The 25,718-nt window shown below is 46.0% G+C and overlaps 2 protein-coding genes across 2 annotated transcripts; both read right to left on the bottom strand.

Moving 5' to 3' along the window:
• Nucleotides 1–1,152: 1,152 nt before the first annotated feature.
• tapt1b (transmembrane anterior posterior transformation 1b) lies at nucleotides 1,153–11,235 on the bottom strand (the record flags this gene model as incomplete). The annotated part of the gene is made up of 14 exons (XM_083692652.1): nucleotides 1,153–2,879; nucleotides 3,460–3,632; nucleotides 3,743–3,819; nucleotides 3,948–4,016; nucleotides 4,163–4,222; nucleotides 5,180–5,289; nucleotides 6,024–6,104; nucleotides 6,194–6,263; nucleotides 6,343–6,440; nucleotides 7,491–7,626; nucleotides 7,749–7,911; nucleotides 8,082–8,200; nucleotides 9,726–9,856; nucleotides 11,067–11,235. The coding sequence occupies 14 exons, from the start codon at nucleotides 11,233–11,235 to the stop codon at nucleotides 2,629–2,631; spliced, it is 1,707 nt and encodes a 568-aa protein (XP_083548778.1). The 3' UTR covers nucleotides 1,153–2,628.
• A 2,172-nt stretch (nucleotides 11,236–13,407) lies between these two features.
• On the bottom strand, nucleotides 13,408–25,501 carry cpe (carboxypeptidase E). Its single transcript, XM_083693162.1, has 9 exons — nucleotides 25,162–25,501; nucleotides 16,946–17,142; nucleotides 16,640–16,807; nucleotides 16,311–16,428; nucleotides 15,994–16,176; nucleotides 15,680–15,819; nucleotides 15,461–15,560; nucleotides 15,163–15,281; nucleotides 13,408–14,960 (listed from the first exon to the last, which is right to left on the bottom strand). The coding sequence occupies exons 1-9, from the start codon at nucleotides 25,400–25,402 to the stop codon at nucleotides 14,862–14,864; spliced, it is 1,365 nt and encodes a 454-aa protein (XP_083549288.1). The 5' UTR covers nucleotides 25,403–25,501; the 3' UTR covers nucleotides 13,408–14,861.
• Between the last annotated feature and the right edge of the window lie 217 nt (nucleotides 25,502–25,718).

Genomic DNA, 25,718 nt, shown 5'->3' with positions numbered 1-25,718 from the left:
CACAGAGCCTGGGTCTGTGTGAGTGTGTGTAAATGTGTTGACAGACAAACTCTCAATAGCCATTGAGTGTGGAGGGAACAGTAGGCTGCTGTGTTAGCCAGTGAATAGGGCTCATCTACAGTGACTCCTGACACTGTACCCTGTCCCATACCCAGATTATCTAGACTGTGTGTGTGTATGTGTGTGTGTTCTGCTACATGGGGAGTGGCGTGTGTGATTGCGTGTGACCGACGTCAAGTTGCTTCAAACAGCCATCGCACAGATCTGCTCACACGAGACTCGAACCTGCGACCTCTGAATTGACAACACACGTGACCGGCGTCCAAAACAGCCGATATCAACCAGCTACGCCACCAAAAAGCTAGCAAGGCGATGGCACGGGTATTTCAACTTGAGGAGTGAGTTTATCACCGTTTCAACTGGGTTTTGTGTGTGTGTAATTATCAATCACTCAATCAAGTCTGGCTGATCAGGTGCTGAACAGTAAACTAATGTGGAATGTGGTGTGATGCAACAGTTCAGGTGTCCATAGTGAAGGGCAGCTTACTGGTGGGACCCGGGTGGAGGCAAGGACCAGGACAAAGGGTGGAGTAGACTCAGCCTCGACAAATTCAGGAACTAGAGTCTAATTTTGAGGGGCTCAGAGCCCCTCGGTCAGATAGGCACAAAGAGGACAACACAAGATTAGAGGCTGTTGCAAACTGAAAAACTGATACATTAAACAGTAGAGGAGCATCAGCATAAAGCAGGTGGCCTGAGGCCCCCGGCTCATCTAAAACACATCTAAAGGACAAGGCCAGCGCCCGCTTACACCGCATCCACTCTGTCATGGGCGGCCCACCAGAGGGACATCAGGGGGGTGGAGGGGGTAGCAACATGAATCCGAAATGCCCAGAGCCAGCACCGTGACCATCCCAGCCCGCACGGTACTGGGCCATACCCCTGCACTGGGAGGGCCTACAACAGAGGCCCCAGCCAACCCAAGCTCACCCACTGCAGGAGCCCACAAGAAGGACCCGAGATCAGCCCAGGCAGCAGATGCAGCAGATGCCGCCGCCCCCGCCCAAACTGTGAGTGTGTGTGTGTATGTTCGATAGAGAATGAGAGACACACAACAGTTAAAAAAAAACAAAATCTTGTTTTATTCTCCTCCCTGCTCCGCCCCATGAGATGCGCTTCTTTACAAAGGTACAGACGGACTGTTGCACATGAAAAATAGAACTCACACTTGAGAACAGAACTGGTATCTGCTGCATACAAATCACCAGAGTGCTGCTGAAATACCTCCATGCACAATTCACTGACCGACCACGCACGCACGTACGCACACACGCATGCATGCATTCACACACGCTCACACAACACAAAACGTGCATGCGAGCGTGCACACGCACACAACGGTTCTATCTTGTAAAACAACCTTAGAGTGATAAACTATAGTACAAAATATGAGTGTTGCACAGGATGAAGTGTGTGTTACATGGGGAGTAGCGTGTGTGTGTGTGAGATGATACATTGTTGCCTGTACATGCTGGAGAAGGGGTTAAGAGGCTTATCTAAAACATTCTCCAAAGACTCCAGATCTATTTTACAAGGGCTCCAATTTGAGAATAAACACCAGCATCTTCAAAGAAACAGAGTTTAACGCCTGCCTGAGAAAATCAGGCAGTGGTCAAATAAAAAGCAATGCTTCATAGTGACAATACAGTACCTCAATATTAGTAGTTTTAACATGGTTATAACATGATCATAACATTGAGTGAACAGGGACTATCAGCTTAAAATAGCCTGTAGTAGTCAATTCATGTGACCTTTACAGCTTACAATTATATGATGAAAAAGTGTGTGTGCATGTGTGTGTTGTTGGAACTGGGGTTTGCAACAGTGTGTGTGAATTTGCTTAATTGTAGAATATGGTGAAGCATAGAAAAGTATTGAGATTCCTGTTAAAAACATCACTTAGAATTCATGTTTGTTTTTAGTTTTTTTACCCTTTTTTTTAGTTTTAAAAAAACCTTACAAATTGAAAAAACATAACTAAACTATTTATTCTGTCGTCTTTAAATGGTGTTTTAACTTGAGTGCACAGTCAACATCGTCTACACACTCCTGAGCGCTCCGCAGTCCAGCTGTAACGTTTCTGCAACCACATGGTGATTCAGCAGGACGCCACGGGCTCACACAGCACTCACAACACTTTCAGAGGCTCTCACAGGTGTGTGTGTGTGTGTGTGTGTGTGTGTGTGTGTGTGTGTGTGTGTGTGTGTGTGTAGGGTTGTCCGACTGTGCAGGTGGTCCTGTGACTGTAGTAAACTCTGAACGTCACTCCACCAGCTCAGCTGAGTTGCCATGGTGATCAGGGTCCAGGATTCCGTTGGTAGTCTGGTCAGTTGAGGGAGGAGGGTGGTGGGGGCGGGGGGAGGGGATGTTTCAGCTGATATAGACTTTGTCTCCTCTATGACCGCTGTTATAACAGCTGTATGTCACCTGGCTGAGTAGTCAGTAATAAATAGTAATAAATACTCAGGGGTCCACCAGAGAGAGTCTGTCTGAGCACGCTCCATGACCCCTGGATGACCCCGGGCTGATCTCTCCCTCCCGCTGCGTTGCTATGGCGTTGCCGCGGCGTCAGTCGATGCGGTTGCCACAAATAGTGAAGCGGTCGATCTCCAGCAGGTCCTTCTTGGGGGTGCGGTGTTTCAGCCCCTCCCCTTCCACTCCAGTCGCTGCGGCGATGTCCTTGTCGGCGTCCTCCTCGTCGGGCGTGGTCAAGAAGGTGTCCGACTCGCTGGTGGGCAGCGTGGGGGCGGGGGACTCCGGCAGGGGCTGAGAGGTGATTGACGCTGAAGACATGCCCCCCTTGTCCACTACAGGGTCACCTGGGGAGGCGGGGGTTATCAACTGTTACCGTGGATATCATATGGCAACAGTTCCCACATTATGTCAATTAATTTCCTGACTTCAGCCAATCATGACCAACCCAGATGTTCTACATTGGACTTCATGTGAGAAGGCGAGTACAAACAGAGCAGAGAGCAGCATGGCGTGAAGAGAGAAGGAGGAGGAGGAGGAGGAGAGGGAGAGGAGAGGGAGAGGGATACCTGTGTTTGGGAGGGGCGCAAAGCCAGAGAGGGGAGGGAGGCAGGAAGGAGGAGATACAGCTACAGGCAGGTCCATGAGGGGGACAGCACCCCCCAACACTAGAGAGAGAGGGAGAGGGAGGTGAAGAGAGAAAGAGAGAGGAGGAGGAAGGCCGGGAAAAAAGCACTATGAAGGATGGAGAGAGGGAGCATAAAGGAATGCAATGGGTTGCAATGAAGAACGGAGGGAAAGGAGACTTCAGCAAGCGGACAGGTGCATGTATGTGTTACCTGGTGCCAGGGGTGGCTGTGTGTGTGTGTGTGTGTGTGTTACCTGGTGCCAGGGGTGGCTGTGTGTGTGTGTGTGTGTGCGTGTTACCTGGCGGCGGGGCTGTGTGTGTGTGTTTGGGTCTCTGTGCTCTGGAAGAGACGCGGCTGGAGGCGGCGGAGGGCGGAGTCTGGAACAGCTTCTCCTCCATGTTGGCTTCTTTAACGAACATACACGACGTCCCCAGGAGAACGATACTGTTCAACACCTTCAGAGTGATCATCCTACACACACACACACACAGTTAATGTATACACACGATATCCGCAACAACGGGATATTGTTCAACATCAGACTGATCATTTCAGACAGACAGACAGACAGACAGTCTTACCCCAGGTAGAAGAGCAGCACACACATGAAGGAGAGAGAACCCTGGATCTTCACTGAGCTGGTCACTACTCTGATCAACTGACAAACACCACACACAGATCAAAAGCATAGTATGAATATAATATACACACAGTTGTATATTATATGTAGATGCTTATGTAGATGCTTTTATGCATGTTTTACACATTATACCAACAGATGCTCACCAGTAGAGCGAGAGGCAGGGGGATAAAGCCCATTCTCCTGGACACAGAGTCACTGTAGTCTGTATAGGCCTGAGAGTCAATCAATCAATCAAATCAATCAATAGTCATTATCAATGTCATACTATTGTGTGTGTGTGTGTGTATGTGTGAGTGTCTGTGTGTGTGTGTGTGTGTGTGTGTGTGTGTGTGGTGTGTGTGGTGTGTGTGTTACTCACATTTTTCTGTCGGCTGCTGACCAGGTCGAAGGCCAGGCTAGCCCGATACTCCCCGTACACCTGAGTGACAGAGCAGATCCAGAGAGACATCCAGTCGTTATAGTGTGAGACACTGCGGACATACTGTAGTAGCGTGTGACGTACCGTAGCTCCAGTGTGACAGAGCAGACACAGTAGTCAGTGTGACATACACTAGTTCTCGTGTGACACAGAACAGACAAAGAGTGACGTAACCCTAAGATGACGTGTCACGTCCATAACTTGCCTTGTGAATGAAGGCAGACATTGAGTCAACTTTCCCACTGTAGGTCATAACACCTACAAAGGGTTTGACATAAGACTGACTTAAGAGTCATACAAAGCCTGAAGGCAAGAGGCTATCTGACCCCCCGTAGTGATCTATAATGTGTTGACAGTCCTCTTTATCTCTGAGGAGGGGTGGAGGAGAGGGAAGAGAAGAGGGGAGTGGAGGATGAGAGGAGAGAGAAAATCATGAAAGAGAGAGACAGAGAGGGGAATTAACAATGAGAGGAGGGGAATGTCGAGTGTGTGTGCGCGTCTGTGATTGAGTTTGACACTCCGGGGACAAATAGGTTAATCCCATCCTGCAGGGTCGGCTTCCCTTTGCGTAACCACAGTTACCACCCCCGAGGAAGATCAGGGGTGGGGGAGGGCGAGACCTCTGTGCTTTGATAGAAGTTAGCTAAATAACTAAACTGGTCTCTGAGAAGGCCCTCTGGATGGATGGACCGGTGCGCGTGCGCACGCACACGCACACACACACAATGTGGGTCAGTGGAGTAGATTTTTGTCAATGGTGAGAAGGAGCGTCATTCAAACTCACCCCCAGGGAAACAAGACAATATTTTTCAAAGGCAGGAACGGTGATTTCCTATGTTGGACTAACGTGCCTAGCGACTTTGTTCACACACACACACGTTTTATGTTTCCTCCTGGCTGAAGTGGGACACACACACACACACACACACACACACACACACACACACACACACTCACGTCGGCAGTGATGTCGTTGAACTTGGTGATAAAGGCGTGCTTGACAACATCGACGGCAACCTCAGAGGCGATCACCATGACGACATCAGGAAACAGCACCCACAGGTGGTCTGTGATCAAAATTGCACAAGTCATCAATAATCACTAGCAATACACTATCAGTCACTATCACTACTAATACACATGGTCATTATAACTCAATTATCAAGTGTTGAGTAAACATGTTGTCCCCCACAAATGAGGTAGCACCCCTTTATAAAAGGAGAGTGATGGAATGAAGCAAGACGTTTATTCATGACGTTTTTATAATCACTTTTTGCGATCACTTTCTGTGACCAAAGAGAAAAATGATTTGACTATCGTACTAACTATTGATATACCACGCCTTTACTTCAAACACACATTTCCCCAATAGGCTAAGACAAAATATTTGCACAGCCAAATGATTTGGTTACAAATGCTACTGGCTATATATCTAGGTTACACAACTCTGGTTTCTGTTTTGATATGGGCCAAATGGCCTTATTTATTCTGCATAACAGACTTCACTCACACAACAGATAGATGGATGGATGACTAGATGGATGGATGGATTACTAGACAGATGGATGGATGGGTGGATAACTAGATGGGTGGATGGATACCTAAATGGATGACTAGATGGATGGATGAATTACTAGATGGATGGATGGATGGATGAATGGATTACTAGATACATGGATTATTAGATAGATGATGGGTGGATAGCTAGATGGATGATTAGATAAATGGATGGATTACTAGATGGATGGATGGATGGATGACTAGATAGACAGATATTCATGGACAGATGGACAGTTGTTACCTGGGTTCCATGAGAACTGCTCCATGTTCCTCAGACAGACGATGAGCAGGAGAATGTAGTTTGTGAACCTCTCCTTAATGTCTACAGATACAAACACACACACTTAATAGATATATAGATAACATAATGAGATAAATAAATAAACGGTCAATGAATCATATCCCACTCACCACTATTAGACATCTGAAAGAGGTTATTCTTCTCAAACTTCTTAAAAACACTCCCTTTGATCTCCACAAACTACAGAGAGACACACATTACCAGTCAATACACTCCTACCAGGCCACTGCTGTGTGTGTGTGTGTGTGTGTCCACTCACATTGTTAGACATCATGATGGTAAGTAGGGACTTGTTGTGAGAGTTGAAGGCCACGTTGAGGGTGGTAGCCTGAACCATGATGAGGATGGCGTGTAGGACTGAGAGAGGAAGGGCTGAGGAAAACCTGGACACACTATTTTTATACCTGGCACTCCATATTTACTCTGCTATTTACTCTGTACTGTTAATACATATATACTGCTTATACTGCATTGTCTATACAGCTCATATGCTGCTTACACTGTTCATACTGCATTCTATTTATTCTGCTTATAATGCTACTGCTAATACATATACTGCTTACACTGCACTACTTATAGTTATACTGCATTACTATACTTCTCATTTACTGCACTACCTGTATATACTGTTCACACTGCACTTTTCTGCTTTTTTGCACTTCTGGTTAGACACTAACTGCATTTCGTTGTCTCTGTACTTGTACTCTGCACAATGACAATAAAATTGAATCTAATCTAATCTATCACACCTTATCACAGTTCTGACACGACACCAGAACACCCCCCTTACAGTTCTCACACACACCCACTCACGCTAGGGCTGCACCATATGGACAAATGTCAGATTGCAATAATACACCCAACACTTATTGTGATATTTCCATTTGACATGGCTGAAAACAGGTGTCAAAATAAAGAACAGTAACTGAATATGATAACTGAATGAATGACACAATTGTGCAGTAAACATGTTGTCCCCCCCACAAATGATCTTGTTTAGGGTTGTTCTGGTTGTTTGGGGGACATTCAGTGTCATTTTGTAAATGCCAGATCTCTATGGCAAGACGCACTGTTTTAGTCAAAATCGTCCCAGTCGCGTCTGAGATATCGCGTGATACACGAACGGACGGAGACAGATCCATAGCTCATTCCCAGATTTCATCGTCGGGGACAACAAATCTATGCATGCAGAAAGTGAATGTACGAGTCAAGCGCATGTCATTTGAATGTGTGTCCAAGGGTTTTTGTTTTAGAGTGATTGTCAAAGAAAGGCCAATCCCGCAGCCTCTTGCGATATGGATATTGCTCATATGTTCATAATGCGATAACGATAGTTATACAATGTATTGTGCAGCCCTGACACACACACACACACACACACACACACACACACCACAGTAAGGATACAGACGTACAGCACGGCCATGAGGAAGTGAGGTATGACTCCTATGTGAGCTCTCTTCCTCTCCTTGGGCTCAGTGGCCGTCCAGTAGAGAGCATCCAGGATGTCCTGGCCGAAGGAGGAGAACAGACGGTCTGCCACCTGTGAGAGAGAGAGGAAGGAAGAAAGAAAGAGAGGGGGGAGGGTTAGAGGGGTAGAGAGAGAAAAGAGTGTGTGTGTGTGTGTGTGAATGTGGGAGTATGTGTGTGTGTGTGTGCACGCACCTCCAGCATGTTGTAGATGATGTAGAGTTTGATGACAGACTGTCCTCTGATGAGGTGGTACATCATGGAGTAGTCCACGTAGCTCATCATGGAGTAACACAAGACCATGATGAACCCCTTCAACACGTCACACACCTGGGCTGGCTGGAGGATACGAGAACCACTACACACACACACAGAGAGAGAGAGAGAGAGAGAGAGAGTAGTTTAACTGCTGTGGTAGTGTAAAATGAACATGCAACATACGAGGACAGGGCTCGGCTGCCCTCTGCTGGGAGACAACAGTATTACACATTTTAATCTCAGCAAGGCGTGTGTGTGTGTTTTTGTTACCTCAGGCCACAGCAAGGTAGTGTGAGGAGTCGTAGCAGGGCCAGCAGCACTCTGAGGGGCAGCAGGGTGAACACGTACAGGAAGGCATCCAGACACAGGAAGAACCCGAAGGTCATCAACTACAGAGAGAGAGAGGGAGGCACGGAGTGAGACAGGGCTGCAGCCTTAGTCCTACTCTATTCAACATATATACATGAATTGGCAAAAACATTAGAGCAGTCTGCAGCACCTGGCCTCACACTGCACGACACTGAAGTGAAATGTTTGCCGTTTGTAGAAGACCCGGTGTTGCTCACCCCAACAAAAGAGGGTCTACGGCAACACCTGGATCTACTGCACAGGTTCTGTCACACCTGGGCCCTGACAGTCCTGCATCTTGCATGTCCAAAGGAAAACACCAAATAATGCCTGTACAGCCGAATTAGGCCGATACGCCATACTAATTAAGACTAAAAAAAGAGCAATCAACTCAAAACAAGTCACCCCCAAAACACTCCATAACAAAGCCCTAATCTGCCAAAAGATGAACCTGGGAAAGCGCCCGTAGCCAACTGGCTCAGTTTATCCAGCCCTTCCAACTTCACCTACTAAGCCTCAGGACAGCACTTAGACAATATGGCTCAAGCAAATTGAAACAAGACAAAAAATCTAAATATATCACATATTGGAATGAGACAACAAAGAAACAAACTTACAACAACCTTAAACAGACAGTACACAGTGGCAGACTATCTGACCTCTATGACTGAGCAGAAACTGAGGAGGACATGACTATGTTCAGACTCAGTGAGCATAGCCTGGCAGTAGAAACAGGCCACAACAGGCAGACCAGGCTGCTCAGGGAAGACAGGCTGTGGTACACTCTCCCCCCCAAAAAGAGGTAGGAGACAGAGCTACATTTCCTCTTACATTGCAACACCCTATGCAGAAATAAAAGCAGCATTCTTTCCCAAAATTACATGGCAGCACTACAATCATTTTGACACAGAGACAGACAAGTGAAAATGCAATTCCTATTGGATGAAAAATCGGACTGCTCCAAATTGGCAGCCATTTGTGGCTTGCTGCCACAACCTTGGAGACAGCCAGGAGAACGAAAACCAGAAACAGAACAAGAAGCCTAATAATAGGAGTTGTTATTGTTTCCACTGTTATTATTGTTATTTATTATGTCACTCTTATTGTTTATTTTACATCATAACTTCCCTTTCTGTCGTTATTAATGTATATGTTCCTGTGTGTGCTTCGGGGCACTGTGAGACGTCTTATTAAGCTTATTGGATTGAATTGAATCGAATCGAGAGAGTGGGAGAGAGGCGGATGGAGATAGAGAGATTGAGGGAGAAAGAGAGACGAGCGAGATAGAGAGAAACATGTCTTTCTCAATACCACTGTATACTCCAGTCAAAATGAGTGTGTCTCGCTCAATTTAGGGTGTCTGAACATATCATTGTTATCGCTAAAACACTGAGATTATCCTCTCTTGAACAGTGGCATTTTGTAAATGTATTTCAGAGTGCATGTGACCGATTATGATGACGACAAGTCAACGTCCGAGGGCACTTGGGCCACGGTGGCCGTAGGGGTTGGACTTTTGTAGGCGGCCAATCAGTGCGGCCTGGACGGCCATGGTGTGTACAGTACCTTCTCAAGCTCCTTGGGGATGCGAAGGCAGGTGTACACTCTCTCTCGGCGCTCCGTGTACTTGGCCTCGTTGTGTTCCAGGAAGTAACCTCGAGTCAACTCAGCACTGATAAACCTGACCAGAGACAGGTCTACAGAGAAGGGGGGGAGGGAGGAGAGAGAATTAGAACACACACACAATTTTCCTGCTTCCCCAGACTGTGTGTGTGTGTGTGTGTGTGTGTGTGTGTGTGGCCAGGCCGAGAGGTAATCTAAGGTGAAATGTTCCTTTGCACAGCTCTACGCAGACAGAGCGGGAGAGGGAGAGAAAGATAACAAGCTAGAAGGACTGAAAATAAAGGGACTGGGGAGTGAGTGAGATTTATTTACTTAACCTTTATTTATTCACTGAGACCAAGGTCTCTTTTGCAAAGAGACGAGAGCATGTCTCTGTAAGCTGGTCCCTAAACAATGACTTCAAACTTGTGTAAGGGACCAAGTGCTCCAACCTCAGTCTACCCTGAAGATCATGGTTTGATATTATAGAGAGAGAACGCCTGCAAATGCAACAACAAACCCTAAGCAGCATCATCACTTATTCCCTTGTAGATAGGGACATGAGTTTCTCCCCCCCCCCCCCCCCACTACATGTCCTAACCAAGAAAAACTCAGGGCCCATTCGTGGTGCAGGTGGACTACTCAAATGAGGGACCAGAGCGACCTCGGCAAAGGACGCTGGACAAATATCAGCTGTTCTATCGGCCAGTTGGCTAATCTGGATTCACTTGATTGACCTTAAAGAACCTTCCACCCAATCGGCAAAATACAGGTCTGGCAATCTCTCTCTCTCTCTCACACACACACACACACACACACCTCAAACTCTGGCTAAATTATAGAACATTGTGATATTTGACACTTGCCATAATCAAATTACAAGATCGTCCCCTTGCACACACACCTGTCTACGTCTCTCTGAGCCCGCCACTAACTGTTAAGGATGGCATAGCTAGCAACCCAAACGGATATTGCTGGACTATGGCTAATAATGAGTTGCAGCCAGGCTAACTAGCTACTTTGCTACTGTAGCTGTATATGTGCCTGTCTGTGTGACTCGAATGGGTAAGCTTCCAACTAGCCTAAGCTAGCTAACTAAAGTAGCTAGATATATAAAGGTATTCTCAAGCACTAAAGCAAAAAGCTAGCTACCACCTTGTTCATGCACAAGACGACTGGGCCTGCAGCTGTCAAAGCTGTCCACTTCTCTCCTGGGAGAAAAGCAAAACAAGCGCTATTCGTGACATACTGACAGCCAGCCCCCCCACCCCCATGCCAGTGGACTGAGGGGGATTTCGCACTAACCGGAGAGGCTGCGCTTCTTGTCCTTTCTGCTGCCGTTTTTGTCGTAGAACCCAAGCGTCTCCGTCACCTCCGAATTCTCCCGGTTTTTCTCCGTTCTCCACTCCCTCTCTTTGCCCTCCTTCTCCGTCTCATTTTCTTCTCCCAACCCCGCCGATACCGAGTCCGCCATCTTCGCCAAGTGTCAGCTGGGAGACAGAGAGGCGCGTCATGCTGACGTCCCCGGGCGAACGTGCGTCTGCAGAGCGTCCAGAAGTGGGTGATGGTGATTGTGGTATAAGGTTGCAGTTTCCGCGGTTTTCACGCCAAATTGGGCTACTTTGAAAACGAGTTCGCGGGTGAAAATGTTTTGGTCGCGGGGTGCGGTTTTTGGGCTACTTATAAATTGCACCGCGGCCGCCAGGGGATTGCTCTTTTCCACTGTGATCTTCTGCTGCTCACTATTAGGCAGTGAGGCAGGTTGTTGCTGAGAGGGGGGGGGGGAGGGCGTGTGTGTGTGCGTGTTGAGAGAGCGCGGGACACTCACAAGTGTGTGTGTGCATTAGTAAACTGGGTATTTTTATACTCCAGTTGAAAATAAGATTATTTTAACATTGTACTGGGTAGTTGAAAGAAAATGAGAGGTTGTTTGGTTAGTTGACTGAATGGATAGATGAAAGAGAGGATGGATAGATAAGAGAGGATAGATAAGAGATCAAAACAATTAAGAGGTTAATCCGCATGGATTATAGCAGTCGTGACTGGTGAAACTAGTTGTTCGGCCTAAGCATAAGCAATAATTCCTCAGACATGATGTGTCGTCACTAAACAGGTATCACGGAAACCTCTAAAATGATCATTCCTGTTGGATTGGAGTGACACCCTGAAAGTCTTGGTTAAGTGATCGGTTAGGGTTAGGGTTCTTCTTCTCCTTTAACCTGTTCACTGGCAAATCCACCAATGTCTACCTGCACTGCACCTCCATCTGTAACCCAGTAAGCCTAGATAACACCGTCTCTTTTCCCATAGAGTTGTGGTGGAGGAAACGCCGATCTCTGCTGACCCATGACAACGCCCTCTCGATGCGAGGGAAAAAAGGTTCCATAAAATGAATCAAATATTGTGTTAAAAAACTGCATGATACAGTTGTGACTTCCAGTAAGTTCAATTATGGTGGCAGGTAATTGAAATATGCATTGAAACTTTGAGAAAAAAACATTGAGAGGATTGATTTTAAAATTATGTAAAAAGTTAATGTGAAGTTCGAAATTGTAGAATGAAAGTTCCAATTATGAAATTAAGGTTTGAGATTGTAGGATGAGGTTTCAATTATGAAATTAAGTTCAGTCAGCACACTTAAGTCGTTGATGTAAATGTTTTTATTTTATTTTAATTTGGTTTGGCGTAATGGATGGTTCTACTCTGATATAGCTTTATAACCATAAACATCTAACCCCCCGCTTGAATAAACAATATTAAAACGAATAAATACAGAAGCGGGGAGAACCATGAAATTCAACCCCCCCGTAGGAAGGTAACAACAGCTAACCTGCAGGTGGTGGTGGAAAACTCGAACGCACAGGCAGCGTGAACGACTGCTCAAACCATCGTGGAACTAACATGAACTGGCTCTTATAGCCTGTCCCATGAACATGTGACATGATCTGCAAAGTGAGAACAGTTGTGTATGTATGTGCGTGTGTGTGTGTGTCCGTCCCTGACGGCCTCCTCGCCGTGCCATACTGAACCTGCGTGATACTTCAATTTGAAATTGTAGAATGAAGGTTTCAATTATGAAATGAAGTTAGAGATGATGAATGAAGTTTGTAAATAAACAAATATTCAATATTCTAATGTATCCACGTGTTTGTTCTGGTCAATCTATTTACTTAAAGGGTTTATGAAGGGGACTTCAATTTATGAGGTTAGAAGCCCCTCCTCTTGTGATTCTTAATGATGACAGAGAGGCATGGATCTTGGTTAAACTTCTCACCTGAAGACCATGTCCTATTGTCTGAAACCTGAGACCAGATCTGGTTTGAAAAGTATTTTAAATATTTACAGAGCGCATTTTAAAACGTATTGCGAATATTCCATTGGTTCCAGTTAGTGCCAGGCAAACTCAGTCATATTGTAGATCTGGATATGAATTAACACCATGGACTTTCTCATGTGTGTGTTACTTAAGTGTCTTTCTGTTCAGTCTGTTTGCTTAAATAAAAGGTTTATGAAGGGGACTTTTGCTGTGTCTCTCTTTCTGTCTTCAGCATTCGTTATTAGCAAACTATTTGAACCCAGTTCATCCCGAGACCAAATTGTAACAGAAGAGAAGAGCGCACACAGATTGACAACATAAAGAGGGAGTTTTATTGAAGGTTATTATTATCAGTTTTACAGTTGTAACGGTTCATCTAAATTACATTCAGCAGATATTTCTCCTTCTGTCTGCAGTCAGGGGGAGGAGCCTCTGTGTCACCCAGCCAATCATAGTCAAAGCTCCATCTTTAATACTCCCCATATAGTGCACTTCTTTTGACCAGAGCCAGCACCCTACTCTGAGCCCGGGTTATATTTGAAACTTGTTCCCCCTCTTTCTTCTTACCCTCCTCCTCTCCCTCATCCTTACCTCTACTCCATACACCAAATAAATACCAGAGAAACTAAACTACCCAGTTGTCAAATTGCAGACATGACAAGTCGACATCTGAGGAAATCAATCCATCCCCCCTCAATGGCTTAAGATCTACACATCTGCTCTGGTGGCATCTACTCAGGTCTGGTTCTGGATCTGATACAGATGCCAGGGTTTGGGGTCAATTCCATTTCAATGTGATAAGTTCAGGAAGTAAAATCAAACAAAATTTCAAATTCCTGAATTGAAATGGTATCGATCCCAACCCTGATAGATACGTAGGTGGGCACGGAGGATATGAGCATTTCCAGTCAGTAGGAGGCAATTATGAAGCAGAGAACAGCTTCAGGGGAGAGAGATATGCAGTAGATATGGCCTTGTTTTGATCATTCTTTGTTACAAAACCTCTCTTACTAAGCCTAATTCCTAAGTGCAGTATATATGTATACATTATCATTCATCTTGTGCTGAAATCAAGTTGTCGTCGCATTCAGTTTCAACAAACATATCTTAACAGTACATACATACATACATACATACATACATACATACATACATACATGGTACAAGCTTGTCCGTATTCAATGTTTGTAATATGACTTTACATGATCTCTACTATCCCTGTAGACCTTGGTGACTAAATTATAGCATTATATTCACTCTAAGACCACAGGGGTCTGTGTGTGTGCCTATGTGTGTGTGTGTGTGTGTGTGTGTGTGTCCTAAAGCCTGAAGACATTTAAAACAGGATAAAGCTCTTAAACGTGAGCAGTGCTTTGTGATATGCCGTCATAACCTAATTTACATAATAAAATACTCAGTCACTCATTGGCTATAGAGAAGGATGCCATGTATACTGATCACATGTACGATAAAGAACACAATTTCACAGGAAGTGACTAACGATGATCTTGCTGCCGCCACCAATTGCAAACTGCCTGAAGATTATCCTAAATGTGTGTGTGTGTGTGTGTGTGTGTGTGTGTGTGTTTGTGTGTGCTACCAGGAGAAACTTCAGGCAGTGTGTGGGATAACTCATCACAATAACAACAATAATAACCCATTAAATAATGATTCAGAACAGAACAAATAAAGACAGTATATTCCTTACAGTGGGCGGGCGGACACACAGAATGCTGAATATATTACACCAATATGTGGACGCACGCGTCAGCCAATCACAAGCTTTAGAAGTTCAGAGTCTCTGACATCATCTTCCACCAGTCCATAAGCTCCTCCTTCTCCTCCTCCTTTCTCTCATCCAGAGACTCCAGTTCAAAATCAACCTGAGAGAGAGAGAGAGGGAGAGAAGTGTAGGAGTTACAATCATATCATAACACTGTAGTCCTGAGGTATTTCACTAGTGGGTGAGACAGATCCAGTAGTGGAAGAGACAGATTCAGCTATACAAGGTGTGTTTGGGTGGTAGTACGGGGGTGTTTACCATGGTTGCCGGGTGTTAGTAAGGGTTTAATGTGGGATGCTTACCCTGGCTGCTGGGCTGTAGGGAACAGCCACCTTCTTGATAACAGTCAGGTATCCGGGAGCGGAGGCTGACACCTTGTAGTTCCCAGGAGCCAGCAGACGCCAGTAATCACCATCCTTAGCTACAGATCAATCAACAGGATTACTATTATTATCATATCAGTAATCAACATCCTTATCCACAGATCAATTCACAATATACTCGACGTTTGGTGGTTTTTAGGACTGGGTAACGTTGCTGTCACGTTGTATTTGTGAGAGGCGCTGTGAAAATAAAGTAGTATTGATTGGCTGTATGTACCTGTGGTGAGGTCGTGGTCGATTCCCTCTACGGTGATAGAGGCGTTGGAGATAGGGTTTCCCTGCAGGTCACGCACGAACCCCTTCACCCCGCGGTGGACCTCCACACACACAAACACACACATACTTATAAACCTTGCTGTAGCACGTGAGTCACTGTTCTGTTGTTGTGTGTTTGCAAACACAGCTTTAGTGTTGTTGCTGCGTGTTAGTGTTGTACCTGTTCGATGTAGTTCACCAGAGAGTTGCGGTTCTGGTCCCAGTAGGTTTTCAGTGTGTTTTCAAGGGGAAACTTATCACAGCTCAGTTCCAGAGTGATTTCAAAACAGTTGCTGCTCAGATAGTTAAAATCCTGCATCCCTACGGAGAGAGAGAGAGAAAGGGGAGAGAAATATAAAGAGAGAAAGAAAGAAAGAAAATGTAGTAACAGAATTTAGGGAACCATATGTGTATGTGTGTATGTGCATGTGTGTGAGTGTGAATGTGTGTATGTGTGTGAGTGTGTGTGTGTGTGTGTGATTGTGTCTCTCTTACCCCCTGGCACGCTGTACCAGGCCCCTCCATTGGTGATGCCGTCGGCAAAGCTGGAGTCGTCGTCGTTTTTGCGGCAGGGGGGTCGCTGGGGGTTGGACATGACGGGGTTGAACATGGAGTAGGCCCGCGCCAGAGACTTAAACGTCACGTCATCCGGGCTAGCACTGTACTCGTGGGTGGAGCCTGTTGAGGGGCAGGGGGGGCATCGGGAGGGTTAGGTGGAGAGCAGATTATTGAAGAAACATGAGCTCTCTTTGGGTAGGAAACATACTTGTGTTAAAGTGTGTGTGTGTGTGTGTGTGTGTGTGTGTGTGTACCACTGCGGGTCTCATCGTATGGGTAGTTGGCGACCACGTCTCCTCCGTGCAGGTTGGCTGACAGGACGAATGGGATCTCCATGATCCAGTGGATCACCGCCTTGGTCTCTGGAGCCAGCTAGGAGAGGGAAGATACATACATGTTAACATGAACTTAGATCAAGACTCCATTGATGGTGTGTGTGTGTCTCCATTTGTGGGCGTGTGTGTGCGTGTGTATGTGTCTGTCCATGGGGACGTACGTGTGTGTGTGTGTGTGTATGTGTCTGTCCAAGGGGACGTCTGTGTGTGTGTGTGTGTGTGTGTGTGTGTGTGTGTGTGTGTGTTACCTTGGTGTTCTCCTCCACAGCTTTCTTCATGTTCTGCAGTAGGTGGTTGTTGGCTCCTCCCTCTTTCTCGTTGAGGTAGACAATACGGTCCAAGTCAGGGAAGTTGCGGTTCAAGTCTACTCCCTTGGCATTACTGCGGCCCACGAACCAGTCCTTGAGCTCACCGGGCTAACCAGAGACAGACAGAGAGAGAGAGAGAGAGAGGGGACAGAGTGTTAGTTTGTATAGTCTGTGGGTCAGTGCTCCTTAGCTGCTGTCAGCTACCTCTAAGTGTATGTGTGTGTGTATGTGTGTGTGTGTGTGCACCTGTGAGGCAGCCTTCTCGAAGCCATCAGGGTTCATGGAGGGCATGAGGTGGATGCGTGTGTTGTGGACGAGCTCGATGATCGTCTCGTTGCCCTGTTGGTATTGGTTACAGAGATACTCAGCCAGGTAGACGATCAGCTCCCTGCCCACTGCTTCGTTGCCATGCATGTTCCCAATGTACTTAAACTCTGGCTCGCCTAGGGAGAGGAAAACACACACACACACACACACACACAAACTCATTAGTACACTACACACACCAAACATGCATACACACACAAGTTTCCTAACTATAGTATTTAGACTAACTCTGGCTTGCCTAGGGAGAGTGTAACACACACAACAACATTAATATACACACGTCATGTTTCAGACCTAAACTGTGGCTCGAGTGTAATCACACTCACAAAACCCCCAAAAAAAGACTGAAACAGCGACCTACTTAAGAATTTCCAAAATAACATCATGACACTCAAAAATAATATTGATCGAAGATACTTTGAGCCACGGCACTCTGAAGGAAATGGTATGTAGACCAGAATCAGATCAGATGATCTAAAAACCGTATTTCATAACTATTTTGTGGCTGCAGTTGTTCATACAGAACAACTTCACTCACAAATGCTCAGCATTCTTAACTTTGAAACATATCTGATGCTGCTCAGCCTGAACCAAAGCTAAGCCATGTATAACTGTGAGGTCAGAGATAAATAATTGTGATTCGCAATGGAGATTACTGAAAGTCAGATGCAGAGAAATTCACAGAGATTCCCTCTCCCCTTGTACATTTAATCACATGGTGGGTTAAGCAGACCTGGCCATGCATCTGTGATAGGGGCACCGTCAACCCCTGTCATATTATTTTAAGAAGTGTTGTTTTGCTGTCGAACTATTCTTACATATGCACAAAATAGATCTATTACACACACACACACACTGTATGTACACACATATACTGTACCTATGAATTGTCTAAGAGGATCATATTTCACAGTGGATGCAAAAGCCAACATACACATAAGCCTATATGGTGGAATATATTTGAATGTCTCCAAGCGCATGGTTTGTTTTTGATTACCTTCTCTCTCCTTACAGTATGTGCCATCTGTTTAATTTACTAATTAGCCTGTCTTTCTCTCTCTCTCTCTCTCTCTCACTCTTTCCTTCCCCCTTTCTTTAGTGAACACACTGATTATTGAGTCATGTAGAGTGACGCTACTTCTGAAGCTCCACAGTCCATTATGGTAAAGATGGTTTGGGGTGTGTGTGTGGTCTCCTATCCTCCATGACTGTCTGTGTGTGTGTGTGTCTGCCTGTCTGTCTGTCATCTCCTATCCTCCATGACTGTGACTGATCTGACATCAGCATAGTGAAACCCCACCTAGCCTTTTCGCCTATTGGTGGTCTGAAGACAAGGAAGAGAGAGGAGGAGAGGAAGCCATTTTAGAGTATACACTGGTAAGGTGTCAAACGTCGTTATGGACCACGTCACTCAGTGCCTTTTAAGTACTGTAGCCTGTCTGGCCTGCCTCTCTCATAATCTCCAGGGCAGGGTTTCATTCCCTCCCATCTGCCCTGGTTCACTCCCCTTATTGCAAAAAAAAGAAAAATTGCTGAGTTTGCTGTGTTCTGATACTGTACCCTTTGCCAGACGTATATACTCAGATACCCCCCACATCCCAGTTTCAATGGTGAAACACACACACACACACACACACACAGTCAAGACAGTCACCTGACCTATTAACCAGGTGTAAGCCCCTCCCCCAGGTGCCTTAAGCACAGAGTGGAACATTAATGAACCAATGACACTCTTCGACTACTCATACGCATGCATGAACAAACGAACACACACACACTCTCACACAGCAGATGGAGTGAGTGTGTGGGTATGGCAAGGCCAGGGAAAACAGTGCTCATAGCAGCAGCAGGGGTCCTGAGCGTCTGGTCTTGTTTATATTGCCGTCTTTGTTTTTGCCTGTTCGGCCTTTGATCAATCTTCTAGGCTTATTTCCCCCACAACTCAAACCACAGACACTAAAACTCCCTCACAAAGAACCTAAAGAGCTCAGCATTTGCCAGAGACACTATTTTGCAAGTCAATGAGGTTCATTCTAAAATACAGTTAATTTAATCTGTGCCTTCTGTATGTGTGTGTGTGTGTGACTATGCAAATTCATGATACTGTTTGATATATCTTTGAGATGTGTTTGCAAGCACACATCTGGGACACGCACGCACGCACGCGCACACACACACACGGGCCATAGGTTATTTTTAAATGCTTGAATCTGTTTTTTCTAGTTACTAACGACTTCAAGCCGTCAATTAACTTTACAGTGAATGTTTTTTACAGGCACACCGAGCGCAGGCTTCATAGAGCTGTCAACCGCACACATGGTCACGGCTAAAGCTATCTAGCAGATGTTCACATCACACTCTCTCCTTCAGGAAACATGTTCAACTGACATACTGTGTGTGTGTGTGTGTGTGTAGAGGGGAGGGTCACATTTAAATAGGTCCATAAAGAGATTCACGCATGGCTGCATAAACACCACTAACTACTACCATGTCACATCATCTTGCACACTGCAGTTAATGGTCTTGTTCCAGCACGATTCTCAGTCTGTCCACTAATGATTGGTTAATTAATGGCCGTGTGTGTGTGTGTGTGTCTGTCTGCAACAACAGGGAGACATCATGAATTGTGTCCAACAAACTATTTCTCCCCCTGTCTCTTGCTCTCACACACACACTCTCTCACACTCACACCCACACACATCTACTCAGCAGGGACCCTCTGAGTCCATTAATCCAGACCATTTGCATTGTATATTAGAAGGTTGGAGATGGGAGTTGCAGTAGATTCATCTGGATGGCAAAAACAAGATGGCTGACAGTGACTTCCCACAATCCCTTTGGCCTGTCTACAAAACTAATCGATGTCAGGTGTGTTGGCCATCGTCACAGACCCATCCATAAGAATCTGATCAACTGCAGCCATGTCCTGGACAGGAGATCCATTTTTAACATTACTAGCCACTACCTTGAGTCTTACCTCATTAATTCAAGTACATTTCTTCAACTTCTGAGGTGAAAAGTGTAATCTGTGGGTGGCTCAATGGTATAATTCCATGCCTTGCACTCAAAAAGACTATGGGTTCAGTTCCCTAGTCTTCAACTTCAGATATGTATTGACATTCTTTGATGTTAAATACCCAAAAGAGAAATTCCTGAGTGTGTTCGCTTGATCTAATGATCACACCTTGTGCTTTTGAACAGTGAATACTGTCACATACTGTAGAAGGTCACAGGTTCAAAACTAGATGGCGGCTTGCAATAAGGCTGTGTGCTTCTGTACACATCTCCACAAACCGTGAGATCACAGATACAAAGACTTTAGGAGCGTGTGCCGTAGTAAAACATTTGCCTTGTTCGTGGGAGATCACAGGTTCTAATCTGGGTGTTGATCTGCTTTGAGACATGTTTCAGTAAATCTTGATGTCAAAGATACAAAGGAGATGTCAGGATTGCCCTTCCAGAACAATGTACAGCAGCGGTTATCGAGGAAAAAAAGTGGATAGTAACAGGAATTTAGGGAGTGCCCACTTTTGAGAAACTATTCCCATTCAACTATTGACCCTCAACACCCTCCTTCTTTCATATTATGCCACTCTCTATGTACCATCCTTGCCATCTCTCGCTGTTCCATCCTTACTTTCCTCTCATGACTTCAGCTGGGCTTGAACCAGCAACATTCTGCTCATGGGGCATGTCCCATACCATTGCACCACCGGGCCACTCAAAACAAACACACGTCTTTGTAATTTTTACATTTGCAGACACGGTTGTGAAGTACAAGATTAGAAGCATGGAGATTTAAATTAACAACCCCTTGAGTAAGAGGCAATGTCATACCACCAGCACCACCAACAACATACCACACTTAACAACCTTGTCGACGCAAGACAAGAAATCTACCCTGGAGCAGCTCACTACGACTGCATATGTAGCCACACCTGTTCTTTTAAGGCGGTTGATATAATCGGGTTGACATAGCACGCCTACTTATAGCAAGTCAGGATTTGGGGGGGGGGGGGGGGGGGGGTGTTTGATCGCTGATATCAGCTAGAGACTGAATTGATAACTTCCAGATTGACAAAAAGCAGAAACAGTCCACCTGTCTACCCTGACTGTATTGCCAGCAGTCACTCTCCAATTGTGTTCTGAATTGAGTTTATTTAATTGCACACCCCCAGCAAGTCTGCGAGATGCATCATTTGAAGCATTTGTAAGTGTTATGGGTAGTGAAGTTTTCAGTAGGCAGCCATCAGTAGGAAGCCATTCGGGCTCACTCCCCCTGATTGTGTAATTGTATGTTTGTTTGGTTCTTAGGAACTCGTAGCTCCCAGTTGGTGAAGTCATAACTCCGACATTAATGCATTCGAGTGCTTTTGAAGTGGGAACAACTCTTCAACCAGTGAGATTTTATTTGCAATCCATAATGAACATAACAAACATACATTATACATACACGTGTGTTTGTTAACAATTAAACATGTTGAAATTGTACAGAAAGATACGAATACTGTGGAAATGTTTTACCATACTGTTAGTCATTCACTTCCTACTAAAAAAAACACATTGCAGGAGAAGATCTAGGTTCCTCCCCTTAGATATTCTCCTCCAATGCTTTTTGAGAAGGAGGAGGAGGATAGGACTTGTGGAATAGACAATTGAGAAAGGGCCACTGTCTTTTGTGTTGTGGCCTTGAAGGGGGTGAACCCAATTGAAGAGGGAATTTGTCATCATTTTAACTTAATCACACAAATGCAAGGTGTGTCTTCAAAAAGATGAGCTTCAAATACAAAACTCTCTCTCTCTCTCTGTCATGCTCACACGCATGCACACGCCTGCTGAGAGAGGAGCCAGATAATCCACATGTATATTCATCTGGTTATGCAACCCTGCAGACAGACCCTTTCTACAGAGAGGAGAGATAGATGCCAACTCCATCACTCACTGATTTAACAAAATACACTGCTCTTCTCACCCACTCCCATAACAACTGGCTTAAGCCCCGGTTTCTGAGCACTTATGGCCAATACAGTACCACTCATGGAAACTGTCACGTCAGCTGGAGCCAACATGCCTCCCACTCCTCTGTCTGATGAGAGAATAATAATTGTGTGAACAATCAACCAACTCTTTATCAATCCTGATGAGGGAAACGCCGCTATACGAGGTAATTGCTGCCATGGCAACGTCAGTGAGGAACCACGGATACGTCACTGCCACGCAACATAACTCCTGGTCACCGTGGAGACAGTCACAGACGAAGGTACTTAATGAGACAAATGAACCCTGGCCGTCTCTTGTAGATAAGCACACTACAATATACACATTACAAACGCAGGCACGCAGAAAAGCACACACACACACACACACACACACACAACTGACCTAACAGATGCACTCATGGAAACTGCCACGTCATCTAGATGCAAGATGGCCTCCTTTATCACTGGTTTATCAGAATATTCTCAGATTCGTAGAACTGTAACATTTGGCATTTATCACACACGCACACACGCACGCACACACACACACGCACACACACACGCACACTGAGCTTTGATTGACAACCCCTGTAGAGAGCTGAGGGAGGTATTCAAACAGCAGGATGATGTCATGGCTGAGGCTCCAAATAAGTAGAGTTCAGATAAAAAGGGAGGTGCTCTCTCTCTCCACCCCCCCCCCCCCCCTCTCTCTCTCCTCCTCTCTCTGTTGTCTCCCAGACTCTCAACACTGGAACACCACACCAAACTCTTCTCCATTAGTCTCCTGTTCTGTGCTCTAAAAGGGGTTCTTTATTTGTCCCTGTAGGGGAACCTTTTGAAGAACCCTTTTGAAGAACCCTTTTGGGTTCCCTTTAGAACCATATGAAAAGGGTTCAACATGGAACCCCAAACGTTTCTCTGTGTATATGTCTGTGTACGATGCTAATGTTGTGTGTGTGTATGAGTGTGTGTGTGCGCGTGTGCGTGTGTGTTATTATACACAGGAACATGTTCAATGCAATAGGCCCATAGAGGAATTAGTGTGTATGTGTGTGCGTGTGAGAGAGCAGGATTAGATACATCCTCTCTAGTCTGATTAAACAGTCTACTGCAGTCTATGCCAGGAGAGAGCGCGCGCGCACGCGCGCACACACACACACACACACACACACACACACACACACTCTCTCTCTCTTTCAAGCATACAAACATCTAGAATGACAGTGTGTGCGCGTGTGTGTTTGTGTATTTAGGCAGACGTGTGTAAGTGTGTGGCCTGTTGGAAGGTTAATCAGTGTGTTTACACAATCTCTGCTCGAGCGCCGCAGACACCGCGCGTGACAGATGGTTGGGTACCAACAGATGCACGAGCTCAGGAGGACACCCGTCCTCCAGTCAGCCAACCACACCGAGGCACACGGCTCACCGTGCTAAGCCGATCTGTTGCCACGGCTACAGCTATTTCGGATTCACCTTAAAGTGTTAATGATTAAATAAATGTAATGTCAAACACCGACAGAATAGGGGAAAGGCTATATGTTGATGTGTTGTTCACTTCTCACGATCACTGTCTTTCTCTCTCTCCCTCTCTTTTTCTCTCCGTCTCACTCTCTCTTTCTTTACCTCTGCCTTTTTCTTTCCCTTTCTCCCTTCCTCTCTCTCTTTCTGTCCCTTTCTCTCTCTCGATCCATCTCTCTGTTGTTTTACACTGCTGCCGGGAGGTGGAAGTGAGGGGCGGAGGCGTGTTGCCCCTGGAGACCAGAGCTGGGCTGCGTGCGCAGGATGGAAACTCATCTGGTAGTAATAAGGACGCCCCGCAGCGCTACCGTGACTCATGCCCGCTGCCCGCTCAACTATTACAGGCTATTTAGGACACACACACGCTCTCTGTAAACACACAGACGCACGCGTACACACACATGCTCCATGTAAACACACACACTCACACAGACGTGTACGCATACACACACAGGTGAACAGACACGACACTTAGGCCCACGCACGCATACACATATGCATATAGGCGCGCGCAGGGGCACACACGTAACCGAGTTGAGATGGTAAACTCACTCCTCAAATACCCCTCAAGAAACGACCCCTCGCCCCTATTTCATAGGCACTTGTGTAGATCTATCCAGGTTGGATAGATATAAGCAAAGATGGCCTTTCTTGCCTATCGGGGGGGACAAGGCAGAAATCTGAGGACGTGCTCATTGTAATGCATGGAAAGGAATTAGGAACGGTATCAAAGAGCCGTCCTTTGATTTCTCCCTCCACCAGCCTCTCGTGTTGGAGCTACTACCATCTCTTATGCCTGAACAATCTTTTCCTGTACAGGTGTCTGGGGTGGGAGTGACTACGAGGCCATGCTCAACCTGCATCCCATTAACCCTAACAGTAACTACATTTGAACCAATTCGGTAATTCAACATCGGTTTGCAGGTCGGGCAAGACAGCGCGACACCTCATAATGTAAAATAACCGTAACATTAATCAGTAACATAATACGCTACAATGTAGAACTTACTTGGCCTATATTAATAACGTGAAACATCTCGTTTTGGGCCGGACTTTTGCATGTCCGGTGTGTTAATGTATTATGTGTTTTACGAAATCGATGGATTGGTTTTCTGACAACTCACACTCCGCCCCGGCGCGGGTTTGTAACGGCGATTTAGTCGTGACCCATAGCCCAAACGGTTATGCAACAGTAGCCTACCTACGGCAGGTTCCATTTGCCGTGAGCCCAAGTCGCACCGTTCTGCATCCCTCCCCTACTGTATGAGCATACGGAGATTCTCATCATCATCCTACAGCAAAATGGCGTCTTCGCCTGGCTGATCCTACATCCTACACCCAGCTCGGCGATGGTGACACACTCACTGCGGCCCTTTTACGCACAACAAGACACACCTGTGCACCACTCTAATTGGCTATTATATATGCAAATAACCACTTAAATGAAAGAAAACAATAATCTTGTCGGGAATTATAGTCTTAATTCTGCAGATAGGCTTATGACTCTGCGCTATAGGTTATGGCTGCATAATTGAACGATTAATCAAATGCGCAGTCGTTCGTGCGTGCGGGGTGTCCGATGAACGGGGGCAGGCTATTGCCATAGCAATAAACGGAAGGGAAGAGGGTACCACTGACCAGGCTCGTGCGTCCCGGGGTTGTCGGACATCTCCAGGACCAGCAGCTCGCGGCCCTCGAAGCTCTCCCCGATAGTGTAGATGCGAGTGATGGACGGACATTGAAGCCACACCGACACGAGCGCCTTCCGAAGCTCCTCATAACGGTGGTACTCGAATGAGATCTCCCCCTCTTCAGCCCCGTTAACTGCAGCCAGGGCCGCCAGGGTCCCGAAAAGAACTAACGACACGAACCGATTCATGTTTATGTGTCCGCCTCTCTCTGTCTGTCTGTCTGCCTACGGCTTGGTCCCAAGCCTTATCTCTGTACTGCAGCCTTGCTCTGGGGCTATAAATATCTCTCTCTCTCTCTCTCTCTCTGATGCGCGGCCGTACCTGTGCTATCTCTCTCCCTCTCTCTCTTCTCGATCTGACGCGCGTCTCGCTACGCATCGCAGCTTTCTGTCGCGCCCTGACTGGTTGGGCGTGCGGGGACTGCCCTCAGGGGCGTGGCTATAGAATAGTACAGCGCAGACAAGAGGAGATGAATCAATACATCGTATATGTATTTTCAATAGA

The sequence above is a fragment of the Argentina silus genome (assembly GCF_951799395.1).
Source record: "Argentina silus genome assembly, chromosome: 21".
Lineage (NCBI taxonomy): Eukaryota > Metazoa > Chordata > Actinopteri > Argentiniformes > Argentinidae > Argentina > Argentina silus.
Note: the sequence above shows the minus strand (reverse complement) of the source record. Positions and strands in the feature narration are given on the sequence as shown.